The sequence below is a fragment of the Anabrus simplex genome, chromosome 5 (genome assembly GCF_040414725.1).
Source record: "Anabrus simplex isolate iqAnaSimp1 chromosome 5, ASM4041472v1, whole genome shotgun sequence".
NCBI classification, from domain to species: Eukaryota; Metazoa; Arthropoda; class Insecta; order Orthoptera; family Tettigoniidae; genus Anabrus; species Anabrus simplex.
The window spans coordinates 409,521,822-409,535,705 of record NC_090269.1 but is presented as its reverse complement, the minus strand read 5'-3'; the positions used below and the strand labels follow the sequence as shown (position 1 = coordinate 409,535,705).

Below are 13,884 nucleotides of genomic sequence, written 5' to 3'. Positions count from 1 at the left end.
AGCGTTCCTGACTCGCACCCGGAGTCCCCGGGTTCGATTCCCGGCCAGGTCAGGGATTTTTACCTGGACCTGAGGGCTGGTTCGAGGTCCACTCAGCCTACGTGATGAGAATTGAGGAGCTATCTGACCGTGGGATAGCGGCCCCGGTCTAGAAAGCCAAGAATAACGGCCGAGAGGATTCGTCGCGCTGACCACACGACACCTCGTAATCTGCAGGCCTTCAGGCTGAGCAGCGGTCGCTTGGTAAGCCAAGGCCATTCAAGGGCTGTAGTGCCATGGGGGTCTAGCTATAGAGGTTGCTAATCGATGACATGGATAATTGGGATCATGTGAGATGTTTCATAATGAAAATCCAACTTGATCGGAATATTTCCAAACCCGGTAGAATCGAAGAGATATGGGCATTCCAATCTACAGCTCATATGTGTGTGAATGAATGAGTCTAATGGATTGACAGATTAAATTTAGGTCAGTTAATAAGATATTTCAGTAATTCAGCGGAAGAACGAATTAAACTTATAATAACACAATTTAAAATACGCTAACAACCAAGTGGAAATTTTTAATATTGCAGTTGAAAGATACAGATATGTGTAATAACTGACGTAAATAATGTTTTGAATCATTCAGTGTCGACTTCCATGACTCATTATCGGATATCCATGTGGTGATTCATGCGTCATAAAAATGGAGCACAAGCTCATTTTTGAATTGAAGTTACACTTTTACTGTTGGAAGCAGAAAATTTTATACTTCTCAGAGGCCATTACCAATATATTTTATATTTCAAGCTACTGCTGTAGTAGTATATGAATTTACATTTACAGTCATTGAATGGCAGTGCACATAGTTTGCAGAAATAACAGGGCAGCAGATTGAAAATACATCATATCGGAGCCTATTGACATAGTCCTGCAGTTCACCACGCAATGTGACACAGAAATATTTATCACTGATCTGCATTTAGTGCTGTCACCTATGGTAATCCGTATAAAGTAATATTTGCCCCGATATGGTCTCCAGAGTTCAAACTATATCCTCATTTGACGACATTCCTCACTTCTAAAATGTCCACTCTAGCTAATTAATCTAGTAACGTCAGCTAGTATACACCGTCTCTGCAGAGAGAGCTGGAACAATCCACTCAGTCCTGCAGCTAGTTTTCTTACTCCCAAGTCTTCTCAGCTCGAAGTTTCCAACATTCTCATAATACTACTCTTTTGTGGGAAATCGCCCCGAATTATTCGTGCTACCTTCATTGTGATTTTCCCAGTTCTCGGAACACCTATTCGTGGTGAGTGTGCATGTACTGGAACCATACTCTAATTAATGTATATCCAGTGAATTGGACACCCATTCCTCTACTACAACATTTAAATACTCTGACTACTGTACATTTGACATGTTCGGCATTCTTTATTTACTTCCTCGTTAGTGTGATTTCTCTTTATATTAACAAACCCATTGTGTATTTTTCCCAATTAACGACGTATTAAACCTTAGAGTCATTTATCCTTTATGTGAAACCTTCAACCTGACCTCTGACGCTGTTTCCCAAATCTTATATGCGACACATGTTAAGCTGCCTGGTCTCTAATAACCTGCTTTATGTTCATCACCCCGTCTTTTGTACACCGAGGCTAGTTTGGCAACTCTCCGTTCATTCGGCATAAGTCCTTCGTGCAGAAAGTAAATAAACTTTTATTATAGACAAGGTACTACAATACAAACTTTTGCCTCTATAATGTACCCAGAATTATTATCAATTCCTGCTGATTTTCTCTATTTCAAGCTTTGTATCTCTTTACAAATGTCAGTAAATTTCAGTACTCCACCTGTTTTAGCCATCTCAACTTGAACATTATCATTGTATTCAAATGTCTTTAAATGCTACTGGGTACTCTCCTTGCGCATTAATATTATCCCTGGGTTGTCTTTCCTGGAGCCTGCATTTTCCTTAAAAGACCTATATTCCTTCTTCCGTGTGTTTCCGAAGTATATATATGATTGATAATTGTGTTTGCAATATGGTTTCCTTAGCTGATGTTCTTGCTATATTCAATTTCCTAGGAATTTTATCAAACTCCCCTTAATTACGCAGCCATTCCTAAACTGTATATCTTTTAGACTGTACCCCTTAATATGCTCTTTGTTTCCCCGTTGTAATAGGGTCTATATCATTTCTCCACGAGCACGGTTGTTCGGCACGTCAACAGAAAAATATCCCTTTTCGTTGGAAATATTTAGAAAATATTCCTTGCAGCTGTCCAATGATTCCCCGGGATCTAGCGTAAGTTCACCTCGTTTACCAAAAATTCTATTAATTTAATTTTCCCCTCCCTTTCCGATATTCATTAATACTGCCCAGGGAGATTCCGCTGGCACTTGACAACCACTCCTTGCTCGAACCCATTTCTGAAACGTCATCCTTTTTCGTTTGCAAGCTGTCTGCTCTACATCAGTGCACCAAGATGTTCGATTTTCCCTTTCGTTACACACTGTTGCTTATAAGCATTCCATTGCTGTTCCTTCTGGAGCAATCCCGTACGCGACCTATTCTCTTTCTGTATCCTGAACCTGCTAACTATCTCTCCTTTGGTACTTTTCACTAATCGTATCGCCGTATTATGTATAATTTTCCTGTCCTGGAGAATGTCCCGAGTTATTCGTCTGTAAAGAGATTCCACCTTCCCTGTCCTAGCCTATGATACTATGGTGAAGGTACCACACTATACATCACTCCTCGTCAATGAGAGGCACAATTAGTACACATTCACTTCCAAAATATGCAAGAGATGAAATAAATTCAAGTCCACATTTTCCTTATGTTCCATATCTTCTTTTTCCCGCTTCACGGTGCTGCTGACAATTAGAACTCTTACCTTACGCGGAAATAAACATCTCTAGCTACAAGACAGGATCTATGATACTGCATAATGTGTAAAATAGAGTAAGAAAAATTAAGATCTTTACTCACAAAATGGCTCTTACTTTCACAACAATATGCTGGCACATGGACCTCTATCTCGTGTAAGTTTTCAGTATGAGTCCACCGCTATGCTCGAAATTATTATTGTTTCAGGAAGATATATATTGAATTCGAGATATGGTAATTCCTTCACATTCTCTAGAATTCAAGTGTAGCATAGATACAATTAATGCTTTACTTACTTGAAGCTATGGTGCTCAGCATAATCCTTTCCTTGCCGCTACATTGTAGGTAAGTATGTGCCACGTCCAAATCAACGTCACCTGTAGTTGCATTGTTCCCTTTGTTTCGTACAGAATCCTTTTGCAAATCGACCTGAAATATTTCAGCAAATATAACTGTAGTATACGTTGTCGATATCATAAATACAGAGAGTTCAATGCAGAGTTATGGGCCTATGAAGACTTTCAGCACACAAGAAAAGATCAACCACTCAATCAATACTGATCTGCATTTAGGGCAGTCGCCCAGGTGGCAGCTTACTGTAACCTTTCCAAGGCATCAGTACATGAACCAGTTACCATTGTTCATAAATATGACGTTAGAATGGAGCACCATCGGTGAGCTTCGAACTCAGCAAGGTTTGTCGAAGCCTCACCCTCCCCTACTAGAATAGTTCACTAGCTGAGTCGGTATCGCATTTTCGGGTCTGTGGACTGTCCGCTGGGGCGGTAAGTCCTTTAGTAATAGTCTCTATAGTAGGGGGAAAAGTTAATTATGAGAGGAATACCATTTCATTACTAATGAGAAGAGAGACAATATCTTGTATAACAAATTTTTACTTATACTAGTGAAACACATTATTTACATGGGTATGCCATACAAACACCTTACATACAGTAACTTGGGTGATCTTGACGTTTAAATGTTCGGTAGTCTTTTTCTACACTTCATTATACGTTTAAATATTCAAACTTAAGAAGGCGTTCCCTCTTGGGTTATTTACACTATCTCAGATTTAGAGAGGCGTTTTCTCTCTAATTATTTCACTTTACAATTACACTAATCACTTTACACACAAATCTATTCAACATAGGCATACCCAGCTGTAATTCTGTTTGTTTGTCGAAAATTAATATATTCAACTTGCATCAAATTATGATATAAGTTTGCTAGTATCGTATGAACTGAAATAGGCAATTTACACTCCCAATCGTTTGAAGGTCGCGTTACAACACTACCTTAAGTTAAACGTTGCCAAATATGCAGTATGATAAACACGCTCATTTCATTAGGATTTTTATCAACACATATATCAGGACATTATTTACACAACGATGTTACCTATGGACAAGCATTTAGCAACTTCAATACCAGACATCATAAACAAAGTATTATAGCACTACCTGCAACAAATGGACAAGAATATATACATTTCACATACACACAATGAGTCCCAGATGGTACAAGCCACCCGCTGTTGGTAACAGTGAACATAAACTTTCACTGTCTCCTGGAACGAACTCAAGATCTTCTGAGACGGGGTATATCTAATCTGGAATTCCCTGTACGCTATAAGTAATTAAGGAAAGAAATTGGAGGGATCCTTCCTTTAATGCTCATCTGGAATCTCTGCGACGTTGGCTCTATTTAAATTAACACGCGTAATCTCTGTGCCGAAAAGGAAAGAAACTCGCCACTTGTATCTGTTCTATTTCACTGAAGAAAACGCCTTCACTCCCCCGTTTAAAGGAGCTCGTAAAACTCCAGCTGTGAGCTGCCCGTGACACACTTCCAAAGAGCGGTCCACTAAGCCTTCTCGGGCAATGGCTTCACGGCAAATAATCTATTCACTTCTTTCAATACTGGCCACCAGGGCATCACACAAATCTCGGCCCTATATCCGGCCGTAATCAACATATTCACATCGCGATATGCGCCTCGCGTGTCTTAATGACAGATTCCAAGGGAACTTCACATTTCCATTTCACACTATATATTGTGGCTACAGCCTGTTCAGCCATTTCATTTCCTCTCGGTACATTGACCACGATGCAAATTTAATGATGATCTCCTGCCACCAGGGTCCAAATTAACTTGCGCATTCGCGAACTAATTAATAGGTCGAGATATATACCCCAATCTCATGCTCCATTCGTTGTTCCAGCAGTTTTAATTTCTAGTAAGGAGGATTTCCTAAGAGCTTGTGAAGTACAGAAACAAATCAGTTACTGAGATATCTTTGAGGACTCCTATTGGCTGTAGAAAGATGATAACTGGAGTCGTTTACGTAGAATATTTAAGCCCTTTTACTTGATAGTACTTCACACTTAATTAATCTGAGGTCCTTAAATTTACGTCATGCATTATCAAACCCTTGTAAAAAAATGGAAGTAAAATATGGTCGTTCATAAACCATGAAGAAAGTATTCTATAAAAGACCCAAATAAAAATGAAATTATAATTATTATCCCTCTGAAATGGCGTGCTTGCAGTCTACGTTAAGTGAAAAAACTACATATTTACAATGGGACCCGACCTTCAAAGATATAAATACTTGGAAATGTACTCAGCCTTCTGGATACCACGTTCACAGCTTTACAGGAGGGCACTCCATGGACTTAGACTGCTTGCATCACGTCATCGGCGATGTGAAGACCCATGATGACTTCCTGGCAGGTCATACACATGACAGCAACGTTCCAGGCGTTCTCGGCTACCAGGCGAAATTCTGGCAAACAGCTAGATGACGCGTTCACTCCGGTACACAGGCAAAATTCTGGCATTCAGCTGGACGTCGGCGTTCACTCCGGCGTTCTCGTAGACATGTAAATGGGGGGAAATTATCTCAAGTGAATGCGTTAGTTTATTACACACCACAATTTGGACATATGGTTGGATTTGCTCAATAGCACGAGCATTCCAACCCAATGTCGGTAATGTCCCAGAAGCCCGACATTAGTCCCTTCTCATTTATCTATTCTTCTTGTAGGCAGCGATTATAGGCCCAGAAATTTCACTAGTTTCCCTAGAAACGACAGTGGTTAAGCCACTAATGTATTAGCATTCTCGTATTCATGATACTAGTTCAGGCCTGTTCTAATGCACTTAGCCGTGAGTCGAGCTCTCAACTGTACTACGGATTACTTTAACGTGGCGCTGTCCTCAATTAGGTCTACACTGAGCCGTTCACTGACTTTCTTGGTAATTCATATTGATATCAAGCACGTTCGCTCCACCCACTTTGCTAAGTACGTCCCTATATATGTTAACTGAGCCGTATTAACTTAAGACACATAGGAGGCTCGATGTACGACCTTTTCTACACACGGACATCGGTTATTACGGTTTCGTACCGTTCCTATTTATTAATTTGCGGCACACTGTACACGATAACATCTCACTCAGAGGGTGATTATTTCCACATACTCACAGACTTTAATGAATCACTGCATTACACTGCTCAAATTACAAGATTATTTCTCCACTAACGACTCACACACAAACCACGACGAAATACTACCGTACTGGCGCTACACTGCAAATGCACTGGGTAGTGTCTCCTTCTCAGCTCTTGAATATATAGGCGCGCTACGCTAGAGACCCGAATGCTGAGGGTGAGGGAAAAAATTCAATCCTTTCTCACACATTGGTCCGTTAATACGCAACGTACAGTGACGAACAGGGTATCAAAATGTAGCTCCTGTATTCCCATCTCCACTGAGTGACTGTTATTAAAATAACTTCGTAGGTTCTGAAGCAATCTTAAAAGCGTCCTTTAGTCTCTGGCGGTGAATGATGACGAGCACAGGGGATTCCTTGTGTTCGCTCTCACGGTTAGGGTCCAACATCTGTTAGTCATTAAGACGCGCCCTTGTTTACAGCGTAGTTACCGCTCTGTCAGTTAAGTAGAGCACTTCTCGGTCTCATAATTATGCGTAAAATTCCCTGATTCAAATGAATGTTTGCGCTTAATTATCCATTGGGTATTTTGCGATTTATAAAAATTAACAGAAATAAAACAGTTGAATGCGTTAAGTTGGCAGTGGTGAATAAGCGAGGAAAACAGGGTATAATGTTAGTTTTCACGTTGGATGTACTATCTGGGCTCAGCTAGTGACCTAGATTCTTTGTCACGTGATAACGCGTATCGTTTCATCTCGCTCGCGGTGGGAGTGAGAAAACTTCGAGTACAAGCGCTCTTGCACCGCCTTGCTGCTAATTACCAGCAACTAGAGCTGGGTCGCGTGACTCTGGATATTGCAAATCGAGTCCTGGAGCGGGCAGAAAAATTCTAACTTGGGCAGTTTTTATCGTAGAATGACGCGGAAAACGGCATATTTCATCTCCTGGATATCATGACATACCATAGGTGACGTTGTGAACGGTCACATCCCTCCCCTGCTTAAAATAAGAAAAATCACGGGTAGGGATTTTTCTTACCAATCAGATGGTTCTCGTGTTATTAAATGTGAGTGTATCGTAGGATAGCATTTTCTTGTCTTAGAGCGTATCTTGACATAAGGATACACAAGTATTCTTGGGTCATGATATCTCGTCTTTCCGTGCATGCTAGACAATTTTCATCTCCCGACTCGCCAATTTTATCATCCATCCCATGGTGATCTTCTAGTTCCATGTAGTTTACTCCATCCATTTCTTCTTCAGGATCCTCCTCATCCGCGACGTCCACTCCGTCGTCGTCCTCGTCTTCTTCTGGAGGTTGTCCTTCACCTTCTAGGTCATCTGGATCGTTTGGATTCTCCTCCGGTAATTGTCCTGGCACATGGTATAGTTTTAGATTTGAGGCGTTATAGATAGCCTCAGTTGTCCCATCCATGGATTGTACCTTGTAGGCGTTATTTTCTAAATTTTGAATTATTCGATAAGGCCCAATATACAACTCTGCAAATTTGTGGTAAAATTTCCGTGGTGGATCCGAAGTTGCGGGACGTTTGACCAATACAAGTTCTCCCACACGTAGAGGTCTGTGGAATCGTTTGCGTCGCAATCGTCGTAACCGCTTCTCTGCTTGTTTCTTCAGAGATTCCAACGTATCTCTCACCCTCAACTCTACTGATGGTCTTGCATCTTCTGGACATGGCACGACATCTTTCCATGGTATAGTTTTAGATTTGACGTGTTTTGATGGCATATCCTCTATTCCTTATACTAGTTAAATTAATATTATTCCATATGTACACAATATTGTGCCCTACTGCACTATAAAGTTCCGTCCAGGCAAAGGCCGGTCTCGAACCCAGAGTACAGTAGTGAACGAACTCTCACAGACGTGAGCTGGTGCACATAGTCTTACCTGAACACTGTCCTCTTCAATCAGCCGGGAGAGCGCTCTTCTCAGGGATAACATGGGTATAATGGGGCAACATAAAGATAAAACACTAGGACACGTGCCTACTCAGGTAAGAATTCGACGAAAATAAAAAAATAAAATAAAATATCTAACAGAAAACACCGCTGCATTCAAAGTTTAACAAATAGGGATTTATTACATAAAATTGAATTATTTACAAATAAAATATCATTTTAATATGAGATGGAAAAATGACGCTGAGCCGATGACTATCAGTTCACTGCCTTCACGAGAATCCGTGAGCTGCAACAAGCATGTAACCATAGGGTAAGTAACGAAGTTTAGAAAGATGGATATCTGCTTACTGACACAAAAACAATGATTCCCATAAAAATTTACAATGCCTCGCGCCGTCGAACCCCGGTGCAAACAAAATCACTACAAAATTTACAATGACCTGACTCGGTCACGAACCCTAGTCCTATGACAGGTAAGGCGTCCAAGATACCTATGCAAACAATATAAAAGGATCCAATCAACACCTACAAGGGTGTCAGTCAAAAAACGGGCCAGTGTTAAAAGATTACGTAAATCAAATAGGACATAAAACAAATCTCTCTCTGCTCTCAAACCATGAAGGTCGTTTCTTCCCCTTCTGGCATACTTGAAATACTGCAGACGACTAACACACCCGCCTGTGACGTCAAGCTCAATGACCTCCATTCTCACCCCACCACTGGCGGCAGTCCCCTAATTTATGAGCTCTACCGGGGAGCCAGGCTAAAGTCTTGCCTTTCAAAAGAACACTTCACGTAGTCAGCTGCTAAAGCCCTCATTTAAATATACCTGGGCGATCGGCCCTCGTCTCGATACCTTCAGCAATCTCGCTCATCTTACTTATGCCTCTCATGGGCTAAATCCTGGTGCTACAAAACACTAATCCTTAAGCGATCGTCACATGGCCATACTTGGCATTTCTAAAATATAATCAATAAACTCTCAATGGTTGGGCTCTCTCATGCCGACTGCAAATTTTACTTCTGCCTCTTATGGGCTCAAATCTCTTAAATATATGGACTCGCTCGCTCTATCAATGAATCTGGGTGAATTACTGGTCACAACTTGGTCACAACTTGGTCATAATTATACACTTCTACGTCTGCAGAAACAAATGCCTGAATGTGATCTAATAAAAGTACCTATCTGTAGACTAACCTCCTATGACAAAATGAGTTCAATCCGACCCTTATAAAAACACGTACATAAAATAACGCAATCAAAATGAACTATAAATACGCTAACAAGGACTCTACCAATAACATCTACCTTAAAGTACGGGGTTCGAGTTTGAGGCCTAGCTCTAAATTACAAGGGAAAATTCTCCTATTCCCACAAATTTCTGCTGACTGACGGCCCCCATATACCTATCTAAATTTAAATGACATGCTTGAAACAGAATTGGAAAGCTCTGACCTTAATTTAGCATTCTGAAGAGGACATAGCGGAGCGGCCATCCCTGTGGACCACTGGATCTACCACATTCTGATAGACTGCAGAGCTTGCATCAGATACTGCTGACCATTTGGAGACATTCTTGCTGGTGTAGCGTCTTCGTACAGCTCCCTCTGTAGTCGGAAGGTGTCCTCTTCGATGTTGTGCTGGTCAGGTGCTCCCAAAGTTCTTGGATCGATGCCCGTTGTTGTGTTGGCTTCAGCTCCTGGTTGTGGCTTCTTTGGAATGATGCTGTCAAACACTCGTTCTGACTTGATGCTGGGGTAACTGAAAATAAATTCATATATTACAGACTGTCCAAACTCGATGCCTGTTCCCACTACTAGCGTGTCTCACACGTTACACTGACCAAGTCTCGTTCAGAGTTTTAACCTGGTACACAAGAGTTTCTTCACTACTCTCAGTCACTGTTCTATCACCCAATCACATGGACAACATATAAGTTTAGAATTCCTAACCTGAGCCAATATTAATTCTAGCATTTCGTCCGAAATCCCTTGACCTCACAGAAATATGAAGCTCCTAGTCCATTAGTCTCTTATAAGCAGTGCCTCATCTCCCCATAGCATAATCCCACAGGTAAAATCTTCAATTCATCTGAATATTCAAGTTGATCTTTGCAGAAATCGCAGTACAGGTAGTCGTTGTAGCTTGAAGACAAAGCGTTGTTCTCAGTACCAACACGCCGTATGACGATTCGTTCCCGCAGCCTCTCGGTCTACGAATGACTCTGATATGCCCTGGCGGCCTTAATTTATAATTCCGGGTAGCGTCATCACGCCACTTGGCTGCGTGCAATCTTAGCGTGCCCGGGAAAATTTTCCCGCATTAATTATCATGAGCGCAACTTAGCGAATGCATTAATTAATGCAGCCCTAATGCCTATCAAAATAAAGCAGATATAATACAGGTTGCAATTCTTGTCTCTAATCCAATGCAACTCTTCTGTAACCAAAGATATTAATTTATTTCATTCTTCCCTCCTAGAATAAGTTTAGCCGGGAACTGGAAAGCGTCCCCAAGCTTCATCAAGAGGCTTCGCTTTGGACATAACTCCTTCTAATGGGTTCTGGAGATTTCTCATAATGACGCTCGCGCTCACTTCACATAAGAACGCTTCTTCTGGACCCCTTTATGACATATACTGTAAGACATCGGCTTCGTGGGTGGCCTAGTATGATTCCAATATCCAATACTCAAATTAATACAATTGCTCCATTAACAGAATGGTTCAATATACATTTCAAGTCGGATCGTAGCTTATCATTAGTGTATCGATCCTTCCTCTTGTTCGCTCAACCCTACTCCCAAAGCACGAGGTCTTGGGCTGAGCATCCCTGGTACTTCATTCTGGTCATGCGACATAGCAAATTTCTCCTTCTTAGTGCGCTCCCTAATTCCCGTAGTAAAAGTGGTCTTCTTAAGTCCGTACTTTGCCTGGAACACTGTGTTGAGACGAAAGTTTCCTGTTTTCCCGTGTCTTCTAAGTACCCTCTGACGTATCCTTTCATTGACGATTATCTTCTCTAGTTTCTTCCTGACGAACTGAATATCGTCATGCGACCGGCCTGATTCAATGACGCATCTTCTCAATATCCTAGATAATCGCTGATAACTCATAAGGTTGTCCATTCTTCTGGTAGATATCAAAAATTTCTGGAGCTCTTTGATCATGCCTTCATGAAGACCAACCTTAAGTGTACTCTTCCGGATTACCGGTGATTCTCTCATCTTCTTCTCCTTCCTCCGGTACTTCACCTTATCCGTCTTCTTCTTCTTCTTCCGTTGTCTCGTCATGCCCTTCTGCATGCTCTTCATTTCTGCAGCGTTCCCTTGTCGAATATTCAGTTGCCTTGTTGCTTCATTCACTGCTTTGTCATTTACATCCTTTTGAATTGTGTTGAAAGTAATTTCATGTTCTTTTTCCTCGGCGGTGACCCTCAATTCAACCTTCACCCGGTCCATCTGCTGGTCGATATATTCTTTGCACTTCGTCTCTGTGCTGTCCCGAACCTGCGTTATCTGTCCTTCCATTTCTTCTATTTGGCTTTCCTGAGCTGTCATTTTTATTTCTATTTCGGCTGTACGCTCATCAGACGGCGACTGGTTTGCTCTAGCTTCAACGCGAGGGAATCTATGCGTGTCGTCACGTCATCAATGCGGGAGTTAACATGTTCTTTAAGCTCCGCAGCTTGGGCTTTACACGACGCCTCGTATCCGTCTAACCGTGCAGTGAGCTGACCTACTCGACTATTGTGCTGGTCTAAACGTTCTTCAATTTGTGTGGTTGCCTGTCCTAGTTTATATAATAGTTCTGCCTGCCTATCTCTATCAGCCTTCAACTGCTCCTTTAAAAGTCCTGCCTGTCTTTCACTATCGGCCTTTAACTGCTCTTTTAAAAGTCCTGCCTGTCTTTCACTATTGTCCGCATTACCCTGTTCCAATTTCGCAAGACGCTCATCAAACTTCGCACTCTGTTCCCTGAAAAGCTCTACCTGCTTCTCACTTTGTTCGGCCAGTAAGGCGGCCATCAACTGTTTAATACCTTCCACATCCATAATACTTCACTTCTTGAGAAATTTGTGCCCCCCTGAATTAAGCTGCTTGTGGTATTACAGTTCATACGATTCAGTTTCCTAAACTTAGGAAGGTGTGCAATTTTTGAAAATGACCAAGTCGTATTACGCCGAAATTAGCTTCAAAACAGCTGCGTCACACCTCCTAATAATTACTTGTGTTTCCCTAGTATTTTCTTACGTAATTCATAAGCATTATCCCGACATATATTTTTTAATAATTAAATTTATGTAGCCCTTTATTAAAATAAATATTACCCAAATCCGCGACCTAAATGGGCTCGGTACTTTACGTGTGCCAGAATTGTGATGCACTTAATAAACATTGGATGTTTCCAGCCTCGAGATTTGGAAGATGCTTTAGCAGACAATTCCACGTCTCGAACTGACAACATTGCACTGTTCATTTTGAGAAAAAATTTAAGAATGATGAGGCTTCCACTCTTGTCGGCGATATCTACTCTGTTTACATTGGATGAATCCCCTAAACTACCAAGGCCTGCTACAAACGCATCGCCTTCGGCATGAACCTGTGACCAGAAGAATTTGAAGAACTCAGTCCAGTCATTTTATCCTCAACAATGGGAAGGTCATTTTATTGCTCCCCTGAAGGTCACAACTCCATAACTTTTTCCAGGTCCGCCATACTTCTGAGTGACCATCGTGTATATTTCCACTTAACCTGGTACACGATCTCTTCATTCTTCTCCCTACATCCGTTAGATTTAATTTATTCCCGTCACTCATTCAAATATCATTGCGCGTGACGTAACTGTCTATGGTAGCGGCTTACGCACTCCATCCGACAGATTATCCATATTAAATATCACGTTCACACGCTCTGATTCTATTTTGTATTCCTCTCTCCTAGCAAATTTAATATACGGGTAAAATTTGGTATTTCCATTCGTTCAGTTCTAACCGAATCAATTTGATAATCCTACTACCTTAGGTACTCCTTTTATAGTAGTGGTATTCGAACTTGTGCCATAATATTGGCTATATCAATATTTATGGTGCCGTAGGGATCTACAAACTTGCCCCAACAACGGGACGCTAAATTATGCGTCGCAAGAACAATATGTAGCTCGCCCCAAACAACAATAAGGCCACACGTTACGGGACGCCAAATATGTAACTTTTCCAAGGCATCAGTACATGAACCAGTTACCATTGTTCATAAATATGACGTTAGAATGGAGCACCATCGGTGAGCTTCGAACTCTGCCCGGTTTGTCGAAGCCTCACCCTCCCCTACTAGAATAGTTCGCTAGCTGAGTCGGTATCGCATTTTCGGGTCTGTGGACTGTCCGCTGGGGCGGTAAGTCCTTTAGTAATAGTCTCTATAGTAGGGGGAAAAGTTAATTATGGGAGGAATACCATTTCATTACTAATGAGAAGAGAGACAATATCTTGTATAACAAATTTTTACTTATACAAGTGAAACACATTATTTACATGGGTATGCCATACAAACACCTTACATACAGTAACTTGGGTGATCTTGACGTTTAAATGTTCGGTAGTCTTTTTCTACACTTCATTATACGTTT

General features: G+C 41.3%; 1 protein-coding gene across 2 annotated transcripts in view; it reads right to left on the bottom strand.

Annotated features, from left to right (window-relative positions):
• LOC136875019 (hemolymph lipopolysaccharide-binding protein-like) overlaps window positions 1–13,884 on the bottom strand; it is a 61,236-nt gene that overhangs the window by 35,341 nt on the left and 12,011 nt on the right. For both annotated transcript variants that reach the window (XM_067148737.2, XM_067148738.2), the window contains exon 3: window positions 3,172–3,304. In XM_067148737.2, coding sequence (XP_067004838.2) covers window positions 3,172–3,304 — 133 coding nt within the window. The remainder of the gene's footprint in view (window positions 1–3,171; window positions 3,305–13,884) is intronic.